Below are 14,622 nucleotides of genomic sequence, written 5' to 3'. Positions count from 1 at the left end.
CTATTTTTAATGGCTATTTCCTCGGCTCGAAGAGTCTCTGAATTATCAGCCTTACATTGTGATTCTCCTTATTTGATTTTTCATTCGGATAAGGTAGTCCTGCGTACTAAACCTGGGTTCTTACCTAAGGTAGTTACTAACAGGAATATCAATCAAGAGATTGTTGTTCCTTCTTTATGCCCAAATCCTTCTTCAAAGAAGGAACGTCTACTGCACAACCTGGATGTAGTCCGTGCTCTAAAATTTTACTTACAGGCAACTACTTACAGGTCAAAAAGCTTCCGCTACCTCTCTTTCTTTTTGGCTTCGTAGCATAATTCGTTTAGCTTATGAGACTGCTGGACAGCAGCCTCCTGAAAGAATTACAGCTCATTCTACTAGAGCTGTGGCTTCCACTTGGGCCTTCAAGAATGAGGCCTCTGTTGAACAGATTTGCAAGGCTGCAACTTGGTCTTCGCTTCATACTTTTTCCAAATTTTACAAATTTGACACTTTTGCTTCATCGGAGGCTATTTTTGGGAGAAAGGTTCTTCAGGCAGTGGTTCCTTCTGTATAAAGAGCCTGCCTATCCCTCCCGTCATCCGTGTACTTTTGCTTTGGTATTGGTATCCCAGAAGTAATGATGACCCGTGGACTGATCACACTTAACAGAAGAAAACTTAATTTATGCTTACCTGATAAATTCCTTTCTTCTGTAGTGTGATCAGTCCACGGCCCGCCCTGTTTTTTAAGGCAGGTAAATATTTTTTAATTTATACTCCAGTCACCACTTCACCCTTGGCTTTTCCTTTCTCGTTGGTCCTTGGTCGAATGACTGGGAGTGACGTAGAGGGGAGGAGCTATATGCAGCTCTGCTGGGTGAATCCTCTTGCACTTCCTGTTGGGGAGGAGTAATATCCCAGAAGTAATGATGACCCGTGGACTGATCACACTACAGAAGAAAGGAATTTATCAGGTAAGCATAAATTATGTTTTTATCTAAGCGGGGATTCTCTGAGTCGGTCATTGATACCTTGATTCAGGCTCGAAAGCCTGTCACTAGGAAAATTTATCATAAGATATGGCGTAAATTTCTTTATTAGTGCGAATCCAAAGGCTACTCATGGAGTAAGATCAGGATTCCTAGGATTTTTTACTTTCTCCAAGAAGGATTGGAGAAGGGGTTATCAGCTAGTTCCTTAAAGGGACATATTTCTGCTTTGTCAATCTTACTACACAAGCGTCTGGCAGATGTCCCAGACGTTCAGTCGTTTTGTCAGGCTTTGGTTAGAATTAAGCCTGTGTTTAAACCTGTTGCTCCACCATGGAGTTTGAATTTAGTTTTAAATGTTCTTCAAGGGGTTCGGTTTGAACCCATGCATTCCATAGATATTAAACTTCTATCTTGGAAAGTTCTGTTTTTAGTTGCTATCTCTTCTGCTCAAAGAGTTTCTGAGCTATCTGCGTTACAATGCGACTCGCCTTATCTTATATTCCATTCTGATAAGGTGGTTTTGCATACTAAACCTGGATTCCTTCCTAAGGTTGTTTCAAATAAGAATATTAATCAGGAAATTGTTGTTCCTTCTCTGTGTCCTAACCCTTCTTCTAAGAAGGAGCGTCTGTTACATAACTTGGACGTGGTTCGTGCCTTGAAGTTTTACTTGCAAGCGACCAAGGATTTCCATCAAACATCTTCTCTGTTTGATGTCTACTCTGGAAAGCGTAGAGGTCAAAAAGCTACGGCTACCTCTCTTTCTTTTTGGCTGAAAAGCATAATCCGTTTGGCATACGAGACTGCTGAACAGCAGCCTCCTGAAAAAATTAAAGCTCATTCTACTAGAGCTGTGACTTCCACATGGGCTTTTAAAAATGATGCCTCTGTTGAACAGATTTGTATGGCTGCGACTTGGTCTTCGCTTCATACCTTTTGCAAATTTTACAAATTTGATACTTTTGCTTCATCTGAGGCTATTTTTGGGAGAAAAGTTCTTCATCCGTGTCCTGTAGCTTTGGTATTGTATCCCACAAGTAAAGGATGAATCCGTGGACTCGTTGTATCTTATAGAAGAAAAGAAAATTTATGCTTACCTGATAAATTGATTTCTTCTATGATACGACGAGTCCACGGCCCGCCCTGTCAATTTAAGACAGATTATATTTTTTTGGTTTAAAACTTCAGTCACCTCTGCACCTTTTAGTTTCTCCTTTTTCTTCCTATACCTTCGGTCGAATGACTTGATGGTGGAGTCAAGGGAGGAGCTATATAGACAGCTCTGCTGTGGTTTTCTTTGCCACTTCCTGTTAGCAGGAGGATAATATCCCACAAGTAATGGATGAATCCGTGGACTTGTCATACCATAGAAGAAATCAATTTATCAGGTAAGCATACATTTTCTTTTTCAGCATCAGCAATGCACTACTGGGAGCTAGCTGGTGATTGATGGGTACATACATTTTCCTCTTGTCATTGGCTCATTAGGTGTTTAGCTAGCTCCTAGTAGTTGCAACTAATATAGTTGTATTGATTGTGTACTTCCTACTAATCATCCTTGGATTCCTCCTAATGCTAATTAGCTGATATGTTCTTCATGTTCCTTGGTTACTAGGTACTTCCATTCAATGCACATTGAGCATTCGTTGGAATTACCTGTATTCCAAAGTGCATTATTAGGATGTGCACAGTTGATAATGGTGTATAAGTTTACATTTTAATTTAAACAGCTTTCACTTTTTTTTTTTATTGCAGTACAGTGTCCCTTCAAAGGGACATTAAACACTAAATAAATACTAGATAGAATGATGCATTCAATGAAAAGATTAGTCTGAGAATAGCATGTAGATGTATTTTTCATTAGTTTCATTAGTTGTTTAAATAGTGACAAAATAAGTGTAAAGTTTTAGTGTCTGTAAAACAATGGGAGCTGCCATGTTGTAACTTAGGTTACCTTCTCTGTTGTGGCCAATTAGGAACAGCTATAAATAGGTCACTAGAATGTGCAGCCAATGGCTATGTGGAATATAACAGTGTTCTGCACTTCTGTTTCTATCAGAAACTGAAAACCTCACAATTTCAGAATGGAATAATAGGAAAAGGGGACAAAATAAATTGTGAAAGTATATTGCAGAGGTCTTTTATATACAGGGAGTGCAGAATTATTAGGCAAATTGTATTTTTGAGGATTAATTTTATTATTGAACAACAACCATGTTCTCAATGAACCCAAAAAACTCATTAATATCAAAGCTGAATATTTTTGGAAGTAGTTTTTAGTTTGTTTTTAGTTTTAGCTATTTTAGGGGGATATCTGTGTGTGCAGGTGACTATTACTGTGCATAATTATTAGGCAACTTAACAAAAAACAAATATATACCCATTTCAATTATTTATTTTTACCAGTGAAACCAATATAACATCTCAACATTCACAAATATACATTTCTGACATTCAAAAACAAAACAAAAACAAATCAGTGACCAATATAGCCACCTTTCTTTGCAAGGACACTCAAAGGCCTGCCATCCATGGATTCTGTCAGTGTTTTGATCTGTTCACCATCAACATTGCGTGCAGCAGCAACCACAGCCTCCCAGACACTGTTCAGAGAGGTGTACTGTTTTCCCTCCTTGTAAATCTCACATTTGATGATGGACCACAGGTTCTCAATGGGGTTCAGATCAGGTGAACAAGGAGGCCATGTCATTAGATTTTCTTCTTTTATACCCTTTCTTGCCAGCCACACTGTGGAGTACTTGGACGCATGTGATGGAGCATTGTCCTGCATGAAAATCATGTTTTTCTTGAAGGATGCAGACTTCTTCCTGTACCACTGCTTGAAGAAGGTGTCTTCCAGAAACTGGCAGTAGGACTGGGAGTTGAGCTTGACTCCATCCTCAACCCGAAAAGGCCCCACAAGCTCATCTTTGATGATACCAGCCCAAACCAGTACTCCACCTCCACCTTGCTGCCGTCTGAGTCGGACTGGAGCTCTCTGCCCTTTACCAATCCAGCCATGGGCCCATCCATCTGGCCCATCAAGACTCACTCTCATTTCATCAGTCCATAAAACCTTAGAAAAATCAGTCTTGAGATATTTCTTGGCCCAGTCTTGACGTTTCAGCTTGTGTGTCTTGTTCAGTGGTGGTCGTCTTTCAGCCTTTCTTACCTTGGCCATGTCTCTAAGTATTGCACACCTTGTGCTTTTGGGCACTCCAGTGATGTTGCAGCTCTGAAATATGGCCAAACTGGTGGCAAGTGGCATCTTGGCAGCTGCACGCTTGACTTTTCTCAGTTCATGGGCAGTTATTTTGCGCCTTGGTTTTTCCACACGCTTCTTGCGACCCTGTTGACTATTTTGAATGAAACGCTTGATTGTTCGATGATCACGCTTCAGAAGCTTTGCAATTTTAAGAGTGCTGCATCCCTCTGCAAGAAATCTCACTATTTTTTACTTTTCTGAGCCTGTCAAGTCCTTCTTTTGACCCATTTTGCCAAAGGAAAGGAAGTTGCCTAATAATTATGCACACCTGATATAGGGTGTTGATGTCATTAGACCACACCCCTTCTCATTACAGAGATTCACATCACCTAATATGCTTAATTGGTAGTAGGCTTTCGAGCCTATACAGCTTGGAGTAAGACAACATGCATAAAGAGGATGATGTGGTCAAAATACTCATTTGCCTAATAATTCTGCACTCCCTGTATATGATATATAATTTTATATTATGATCTCAATGTGTTAAATGTTCCCTTGATGCACATGACGAGGTGTTCTCATCATGCACATTGCTACCTGTAGGCACATGACGAGCCCTTATCGTTATGCAGTTACATTAACCACGTTTCCTCTCCAGGGTCTTCTGATCAGGTCTTCTTTTCAAAAGCGGTTTGCGGGCACCCTGTCTAATCACAGCGCGCCTGATCGCACTATTGAACTAAATGAACAACACTCCTGATCTGGTCTGATAGTGAGCTACATTTAGTTCAATAGTGCCATCAGAAGAGCCTGGAGAGGAAATGAGGTATGTTTCATTTTGGGGGCTAAAATCTCTCATATCTTTTGATTTTTCAAGCTGTCATTAAGATAATATTAATAATATTGTTTTTAAGTTTACTGTCCCTTTAAATGTAGGTAGCAAAAAAGCTCAAAATTGGCTCAGCACTGGGGTGTAAAAAAGGCTTAGCCACAAAAGTATTAAGTACTTGTATTACATATTATTTATGCAGTATGAGGAAAGAGCTGGCAAAATGTTTTTTTTTACATATACATATTATTAGAACATCAACAAATATGATTTAGGAATACTGGTGAATTTGTTATTGATATAATAGTATCCACCTTAGATGTACTAATTGCATGCTAATGACTATTTATTAAACACGGTTATTTTGTATCTTTTAATTATAGGCTCACCTCTGTGGAAGATGATCTGGCTTCTGTCTCTGAAGCAGTTATTACCAAAGAAGAGGCAGTGAAACAACTTCATTATGAAATTACAAGCGAGCAAGACAGCATAGATGCGGCAGGCCAGTAAGATCATATGAGACAACTGACAATGATTTGTTCTATCAGGACATCTGTGCATTAACCTGTAAAATACTCAATTGCAACTAAAATACAATGTGGCACATAGAGATCATTTTGTAGACATTTCAGTTTGTTGTAAAATCTCTAAAACAAAAGAAGAAAACAGAAGGGAGCCACAATTGTGCATTAAATTCCAAAATTGTTTCCTATACTAAGAATGAGGAAATTATAATCAAGTGTGAAACCCTTCTGTTTGTTCAATTTCATTTACAGATTCATCATATCTATTACCATTGAGATTGAGGAGGAGCTGCCAGCACTATTGAGATTTCATGACTTTCACAAATTCCTTTTACTGGATGTATTGAGACCATGGGGCCCCTGTTTCCGCGTGAGCCTTCAGGCTTGCCGAAATCAGCAGTTATGAAGCAGCGGTCTTAAGACCACTGCTCCATAACTGGTCAGCAGCCTCTGAGGCTGCGGTCTGCAATCCACCCGATCCTATACGATCGGGCTGATTGACACCCCCTGCTAGCGGCTGATTGGCCACGAATCTGAGGGGGTGGCATTGCACAAACAATCTGCTTGTGCAATGTTAAATGCCGACAGCGTATGCTGTCGGCATTCAGCGATGTCTGTCGGACATAATACGCTACAGCGTATCATGTCGGACAGACAATGATAAATTGGCCCCCATAAGTATACTTTTTTTGTACTTAAAGTGATTGTAAACTTTAAGTATTTACTGCCTAGTATATAAAATTATTATTAAAAACAGGGGCACTTTTATTGATTAAATTTTTTAAGACGCTTTATTTGTAAAATATTTACCATTTAGAGATGGAAATCATTACGCTGTTCCCCCAGCCACATCTTCTACTTTATTTAGCTAAGCAATGAGAAATTGGGCTTTATCCAATAGTTGCGTGCCCCATCTGGCGCCCAGCTTGTAGGGCACGCAACGATTGGATGAAGATAGATTTGTCATCGCTCAGCTAAATAAAGTAGAAGATGCGGGCAGAGGAGCGGCACAATGTTTTCCATCTCTACATGGTAAATATTTTAGAAATAAAGCCTCTTAAAAAAATTTAATCAATGAAAGTGCTCCTTTTTTAATAATAATTTTATATACTAGAAGGTTAAAACTTAAAGTTTACAATCACTTTAAAATACACTGGAGTGATCGTTTCCTAGTAACATTATTGGTGCAACCTTTAGTGTTGCAATTGTATAATCTCCTTATCTTACATGTTTTAACTCCTTATATCTACACTCTTCCATATATTCCCTGTCATCACTATTTTTTCCCATCTCCTCATTTATCACATTGCTACAAAAATTACTCCAGTGGTTGCTTTGCTTAGGCCAGGGCAGCAGAATTGACTGGGTAATTTCTCCAACATTGGTGTGTCCGGTCCACGGCGTCATCCTTACTTGTGGGATATTCTCTTCCCCAACAGGAAATGGCAAAGAGTCCCAGCAAAGCTGGCCATATAGTCCCTCCTAGGCTCCGCCCACCCCAGTCATTCTCTTTGCCGTTGCACAGGCAACATCTCCACGGAGATGGTTAAGAGTTTTTTGGTGTTTAAATGTAGTTTTTATTCTTCTATCAAGTGTTTGTTATTTTAAAATAGTGCTGGTATGTACTATTTACTCTGAAACAGAAAAGGATGAAGATTTCTGTTTGTGAGAGGAAGATGATTTTAGCAGACAGTAACTAAAATCGATTGCTGTTTCCACATAGGACTGTTGAGATGAAGTAACTTCAGTTGGGGGAAGCAGTTAGCAGACTTTTCTGCTTAAGGTATGACTAGCCATATTTCTAACAAGACGATGTAATGCTGGAAGGCTGTCATTTCCCCTCATGGGGACAGGTAAGCCATTTTCTTAGTCAAACAAACAGAATAAAGGGCTTATTATGGGCTAAAAAACTGGTAGACATTTTTATGGGCTAAATCGATTATTTGGGCTTTTTATTCATATTTATGCTGACAATTTGCATTTATAAACTTGTGGAACGTTTATTAAACGGCAGGCACTGTGTTAGACACCTTTTCCAGTCAGGGGGCCTTCCTAGTTATAGACTGAGCCTCATTTTCGCGCCATTACTGCGCAGTTGTTTTTTGAGAGCAGGGCATGCAGATGCATGTGTGAGGATCTAAAAATTGCTGGAAAAGCTTCTAGAAGGCGTCAATTGGTATCGTATTCCCCTCAGGGCTTGGTTGGGTCTCAGCAAAGACTATAGCTGGGACTGTATAGGGGTTAAATTTATAAACGGCTCCGGTTCCGTTATTTTAAGGGTTAAAGCTCTGAAATTTGGTGTGCAATACTATTAATGCTTTAAGACACTGTGGTGAAATTTTGGTAATTTTTGAACAATTCCTTCATACTTTTTCACCTATTCAGTAATAAAGTGTTTTCTGTTTAAAATTTAAAGAGACAGTAACGGTTTTGTTTTAAAACGTTTTTTGTGCTTTGTTGACAAGTTTAAGCCTGTTTAACATGTCTGTACCTTCAGATAAGCTATGTTCTATATGTATGAAAGCCAATGTGTCTCCCCATTTAAATTTATGTGATAATTGTGCCATAGCGTCCAAACAAAGTAAGGACAGTACTGCCACAGATAATGAAATTGCCCAAGATGATTCCTCAGATGAGGGGAGTAAACATGATACTACATCATCTCCTACTGTGTCTACACCAGTTTTGCCCACGCAGGAGGCCCCTAGTACATCTAGTGCGCCAATGCTTATTACCATGCAACAATTAACGGCTGTAATGGATAACTCCATAGCAAATATTTTATCCAAAATGCCTACTTATCAGAGAAAGCGCGATTGCTCTGTTTTAAACACTGAAGAGCAGGAGGGCGCTGATGATAATTGTTCTGTCATACCCTCACACCAATCTGAAGGGGCCATGAGGGAGGTTTTGTCAGATGGAGAAATTTCAGATTCAGGAAAAATTTCTCAACAAGCTGAACCTGATGTTGTGACATTTAAATTTAAATTAGAACATCTCCGCGCACTGCTTAAGGAGGTGTTATCTACTCTGGATGATTGTGACAACTTGGTCATTCCAGAGAAATTATGCAAGATGGACAAGTTCCTAGAGGTTCCGGTGCACCCCGACGCTTTTCCTATACCCAAGCGGGTGGCGGACATAGTAAATAAGGAGTGGGAAAAGCCCGGCATACCTTTTGTTCCCCCCCCCTATATTTAAGAAATTATTTCCTATGGTCGACCCCAGAAAGGACTTATGGCAGACAGTCCCTAAGGTCGAGGGGGCAGTTTCTACTCTAAACAAACGCACTACTATTCCTATCGAAGATAGTTGTGCTTTCAAAGATCCTATGGATAAAAAATTGGAAGGTTTGCTTAAAAAGATTTTTGTACAGCAAGGTTACCTTCTACAACCAATTTCGTGCATTGTTCCTGTCACTACAGCAGCGTGGTTCTGGTTCGAGGAACTAGAAAAGTCGCTCAGTAGAGAGACTCCATATGAGGAGGTTATGGACAGAGTTCACGCACTTAAATTGGCTAACTCTTTTATTTTAGATGCCGCTTTGCAATTAGCTAGATTAGCGGCGAAAAATTCAGGGTTTGCTATCGTGGCGCGCAGAGCGCTTTGGCTAAAGTCTTGGTCAGCGGATGTGTCATCCAAGACAAAATTGCTTAACATCCCTTTCAAAGGTAAAACTCTATTTGGACCAGAATTGAAAGAGAATATTTCAGACATCACTGGGGGAAAGGGCCACGCCCTTCCACAAGATAGGTCTTTCAAGGCTAAAAATAAGTCTAATTTTCGTTCCTTTCGCAATTTCAGGAACGGACCGGCCTCTAATTCTGCATCCTCTAAGCAAGAGGGTAATGCCTCACAACCCAAACCAGCCTGGAAACCGATGCAAACAAGGGTAAGCAGGCCAAGAAGCCTGCCGCTGCTAACAAAACAGCATGAAGGAGTAGCCCCCGATCCGGGACCGGATCTAGTGGGGGGCAGACTCTCTCTCTTTGCTCAGGCTTGGGCAAGAGATGTTCAGGATCCCTGGGCGCTAGAAATAGTTTCTCAAGGTTATCTCCTGGAATTCAAGGAACTACCCCCAAGGGGAAGGTTCCACATGTCTCACTTATCCTCAAACCAAATAAAGAGACAGGCATTCTTACATTGTGTAGAAGACCTGTTAAAGATGGGAGTGATACACCCAGTTCCAATAAAGGAACAAGGAATGGGATTTTATTCCAATCTGTTCGTAGTTCCCAAAAAAGAGGGAACTTTCAGACCAATTTTGGATTTGAAGATCCTAAATAAATTTCTCAGGGTACCATCGTTCAAGATGGAAACCATTCGAACGATTCTACCCACTATCCAGGAAAGTCAATTTATGACTACCGTGGATCTAAAGGATGCGTACCTACATATTCCTATCCACAAAGAACATCATCAGTTCCTAAGGTTCGCTTTTCTGGACAAGCATTACCAGTTTGTGGCCCTCCCATTCGGGTTAGCCACTGCTCCAAGGATTTTCACAAAGGTGCTAGGGTCCCTTCTAGCGGTTCTAAGACCGAGGGGCATTGCAGTAGTACCTTACCTGGACGACATTCTAATACAAGCGTCGTCCCTGTCAAAAGCAAAGGCTCATACAGACATCGTTCTAGCCTTTCTCAGATCACACGGATGGAAGGTGAACACAGAAAAAAGTTCTCTGTCTCCGTCGACAAGAGTTCCCTTCTTGGGAACAATAATAGATTCCTTAGAAATGAGGATTTTTCTGACAGAGGTCAGAAAATCAAAGCTTCTAAGCTCTTGTCAAGTGCTTCATTCTGTTCCTCGTCCTTCCATAGCGCAGTGCATGGAAGTAGTAGGGTTGATGGTTGCAGCAATGGACATAGTTCCTTTTGCACGAATTCATCTAAGACCATTACAACTGTGCATGCTCAAACAGTGGAATGGGGACTATACAGACTTGTCTCCAATGATTCAAGTAGATCAGAAGACCAGAGATTCACTCCGTTGGTGGCTGACCCTGGACCATCTGTCCCAGGGAATGAGCTTCCGCAGACCAGAGTGGGTCTGGGAATCCCTAAAAGCTCAGGGTCTATGGTCTCGGGAAGAGTCTCTTCTCCCGATAAACATTCTGGAACTGAGAGCGATATTCAATGCTCTCAGGGCTTGGCCTCAGCTAGCAAAGGCCAGATTCATAAGGTTCCAATCAGATAACATGACGACCGTTGCGTATATCAATCATCAGGGGGGAACAAGGAGTTCCCTGGCGATGAAAGAAGTGACCAAAATAATTCAATGGGCGGAGGATCACTCCTGCCACCTGTCTGCGATCCACATCCCAGGTGTGGAAAACTGGGAGGCGGATTTTCTGAGTCGTCAGACATTCCATCCGGGGGAGTGGGAACTCCATCCGGAGATCTTTGCCCAAATAACTCAATTATGGGGCATTCCAGACATGGATCTGATGGCGTCTCGTCAGAACTTCAAGGTTCCTTGCTACGGGTCCAGATCCAGGGATCCCAAGGCGACTCTAGTAGATGCACTAGTAGCACCTTGGACCTTCAACCTAGCTTATGTATTTCCACCGTTTCCTCTCATTCCCAGGCTGGTAGCCAGGATCAATAAGGAGAGGGCCTCGGTGATCTTGATAGCTCCTGCGTGGCCACGCAGGACTTGGTATGCAGACCTGGTGAATATGTCATCGGCTCCACCATGGAAGCTACCTTTGAGACAGGACCTTCTTGTTCAGGGTCCATTCGAACATCCAAATCTGGTCTCCCTCCAGCTGACGGCTTGGAGATTGAATGCTTGATTCTATCGAAGTGTGGGTTTTCAGATTCTGTGATAGATACTCTGGTTCAGGCCAGAAAACCGGTAACTAGAATGATTTACCATAAAATATGGAAAAGATATATCTGTTGGTGTGAATCCAAAGGATTCCCATGGAATAAGATAAAAATTCCTAAGATTCTCTCCTTTCTACAAGAAGGTTTGGAGAAAGGATTATCTGCAAGTTCTCTAAAGGGACAGATCTCTGCTTTATCTGTCTTACTACACAAAAGACTGGCAACTGTGCCAGATGTTCAAGCATTTGTTCAGGCTCTGGTTAGGATCAAGCCTGTTTACAGACCTTTGACTCCCCCCTGGAGTCTAAATCTAGTTCTTTCAGTTCTTCAAGGGGTTCCGTTTGAACCTTTACATTCCATAGATATTAAGTTACTATCTTGGAAAGTTTTGTTTTTGGTTGCAATTTCTTCTGCTAGAAGAGTTTCAGAGTTATCTGCTCTGCAGTGTTCTCCGCCCTATCTGGTGTTCCATGCAGATAAGGTGGTTTTACGTACTAAGCCTGGTTTTCTTCCTAAGGTTGTTTCTAACAAAAATATTAACCAGGAGATAGTTGTACCTTCTTTGTGTCCGAATCCAGTTTCAAAGAAGGAACGTTTGTTACACAATTTGGACGTAGTCCGTGCTCTAAAATTCTATTTAGAGGCTACAAAAGATTTCAGACAAACATCTTCCTTGTTTGTTGTTTATTCTGGTAAAAGGAGAGGTCAAAAAGCGACTTCTACCTCTCTTTCCTTTTGGCTTAAAAGCATCATCCGATTGGCTTATGAGACTGCCGGACGGCAGCCTCCTGAAAGAATCACAGCTCACTCCACTAGGGCTGTGGCTTCCACATGGGCCTTCAAGAACGAGGCTTCTGTTGACCAGATATGTAAGGCAGCGACTTGGTCTTCACTGCACACTTTTGCCAAATTTTACAAATTTGATACTTTTGCTTCTTCGGAGGCTATTTTTGGGAGAAAGGTTTTGCAAGCTGTGGTGCCTTCCGTTTAGGTAACCTGATTTGCTCCCTCCCTTCATCCGTGTCCTAAAGCTTTGGTATTGGTTCCCACAAGTAAGGATGACGCCGTGGACCGGACACACCAATGTTGGAGAAAACAGAATTTATGCTTACCTGATAAATTACTTTCTCCAACGGTGTGTCCGGTCCACGGCCCGCCCTGGTTTTTTAATCAGGTCTGATGAATTATTTTCTCTAACTACAGTCACCACGGTACCATATGGTTTCTCCTATATATATTCTTCCTGTCCGTCAGTCGAATGACTGGGGTGGGCGGAGCCTAGGAGGGACTATATGGCCAGCTTTGCTGGGACTCTTTGCCATTTCCTGTTGGGGAAGAGAATATCCCACAAGTAAGGATGACGCCGTGGACCGGACACACCGTTGGAGAAAGTAATTTATCAGGTAAGCATAAATTCTGTTTTTGAAATAACACAGAAGACAAATAAAAATGTGAAAGCAGATAAACATGAGTAAAACAATTTGATGCTTTGTATCTTACTGTCAGGTTTGGTCATGTGGGGTTATCTTAAGTGGTGGGGTATTGCTGTGAGGATTATTGCTGTGGGGTTGAGATTGCCTTGGGGTGGTTATTGTGGTGGAAGGATTTGTGTAAGAGAGCCCTTGAGTGCTAGGGGGTGGGTATTACAATGGGGAAGATCAACTAGTGGACCAGGGTTGTGGTAGAAAATAGACCCTATGTCCAGTGCCATTCGAGGTAATGACATTAGTAGGAGGTTTGGGTGAATTACTGATGAGGGCGGGTTGCGATTAGACTCTTCATAGTATCCCTTAATGAGCTTTAATGCTCTGGTACACATTCAATATAGCTATCAGTGTATGGAGGATGATTTATTATTGGTTTGTCCTCATGGAGTTTTTTACCCAGCCTTGTGAATGACATAATGACATTATATAAGGAAAGGTTCTTTGTGGACACACCAGCATGTCACATAAAACTGTGAATGGATAATTATGAAGACGCCAAAAAAAATGCATTAAAAGTAATGGAAACTACAAATAGTAGTTAATATAAGAGTTGCTATAGGAGTTTGGTGAAACATTTTTGCATCAATATTTTGATCTGGTGCAAGCTGCATTGTTTGCAACAGCATTGTCATTATGTATCTACCAATCCTTACATAAAAAGGTTGCACAAGTTTTTATATCTTATTCTCACATTGAGGAGAATTTTCTGCTTCTAAGACACTGGGGATCAGGCTTGCATGAACAAGCTTGCAAGCAAACATTTAAGAAGCAGATCCAGTTCCTGCTTCTTATCATTTCCAACACATCAGAGTTGGTGGAGTCAGATCACCTGAAATCCGTCCATTTGGGGTGATTGACAGGCACTGCGTTTGCATGATTGGTTGCACAAGAGTCGGGTTAAGATTGCACAAGAGAGTTTCACTGTGACTATTGTAGGGCGACAGGTTAAATGTGAGATTTATTTGGCATCATACTGTACATATTGTTTTGGTAACATTTCTTACGTCAACTGTCTGTGTAATGGAAAAAAATCACTGGCACTGTAAAATTACACTATAGTAACAGACCCCTATTGGTCAAATACCCTCAAGAATGTCTGGTACTACCCCTCTACAGCAGTGTTTTTCAACCGCGGTCCTCAAGTACCCCCAACAGTCCAGGTTTTCATTAAAGCTGAACTAGAGCACAGATTAAATAATCAGCTGATCAGTAACCATGGTAACCACCCTGCTCTCACCCATTAGCTGATTATTTCATCTATGTTCTACTTGAGTACGGTGGCTGAGAAACATTGCTCTACAGTACAGAATTGCGGTAAAAAGGAGAAAAAAGCACTCTACTATTCAAATCATTATATAATTCATTATTAGCCATAATAAAAAAGAAACAAGTGTTAAAGGGGCATAGTATGCTAAATTATTTAAAAGTGATGCAGCATAGCTGTAAAAATCTGACAAGAAAATATCACTTGAACATCTCTATGTAAAAAAGGAAGATATTTTTCCTCAAAATTTCTTCATCTCATAATAGTAAGTACTCAGTGAACAGTTATCCTTCAGCTACCATCCAGCTGCAGGCAGATCCTGAGGTCATGCTTTTCTTTACTGTAGTCTCATGAGATTGTACTGAAATATTCTGAGATTTCATAGTAAACTTGTTTAGACTGAATATAACATGTCCGGTCATGTGGACACAGCTAAAAACTGACGTAATCCTTCTCCAATCTTCTACGTGTTTTGTCCGGGCAGACTTTCTCAAGAAGGCTTTTCGTGTATT

The 14,622-nt window shown here is 40.9% G+C and overlaps 1 protein-coding gene across 1 annotated transcript in view; it reads left to right on the top strand.

The window, feature by feature from the left end:
- FES (FES proto-oncogene, tyrosine kinase) overlaps positions 1 to 14,622 on the top strand; it is a 433,101-nt gene that overhangs the window by 199,221 nt on the left and 219,258 nt on the right. The window contains exon 8 of the mRNA XM_053717717.1: positions 5,391 to 5,513. Coding sequence (XP_053573692.1) covers positions 5,391 to 5,513 — 123 coding nt within the window. The remainder of the gene's footprint in view (positions 1 to 5,390; positions 5,514 to 14,622) is intronic.

The sequence above is a fragment of the Bombina bombina genome, chromosome 6 (genome assembly GCF_027579735.1).
Source record: "Bombina bombina isolate aBomBom1 chromosome 6, aBomBom1.pri, whole genome shotgun sequence".
Taxonomy (NCBI): Eukaryota; Metazoa; Chordata; class Amphibia; order Anura; family Bombinatoridae; genus Bombina; species Bombina bombina.
Note: the sequence above shows the minus strand (reverse complement) of the source record. Positions and strands in the feature narration are given on the sequence as shown.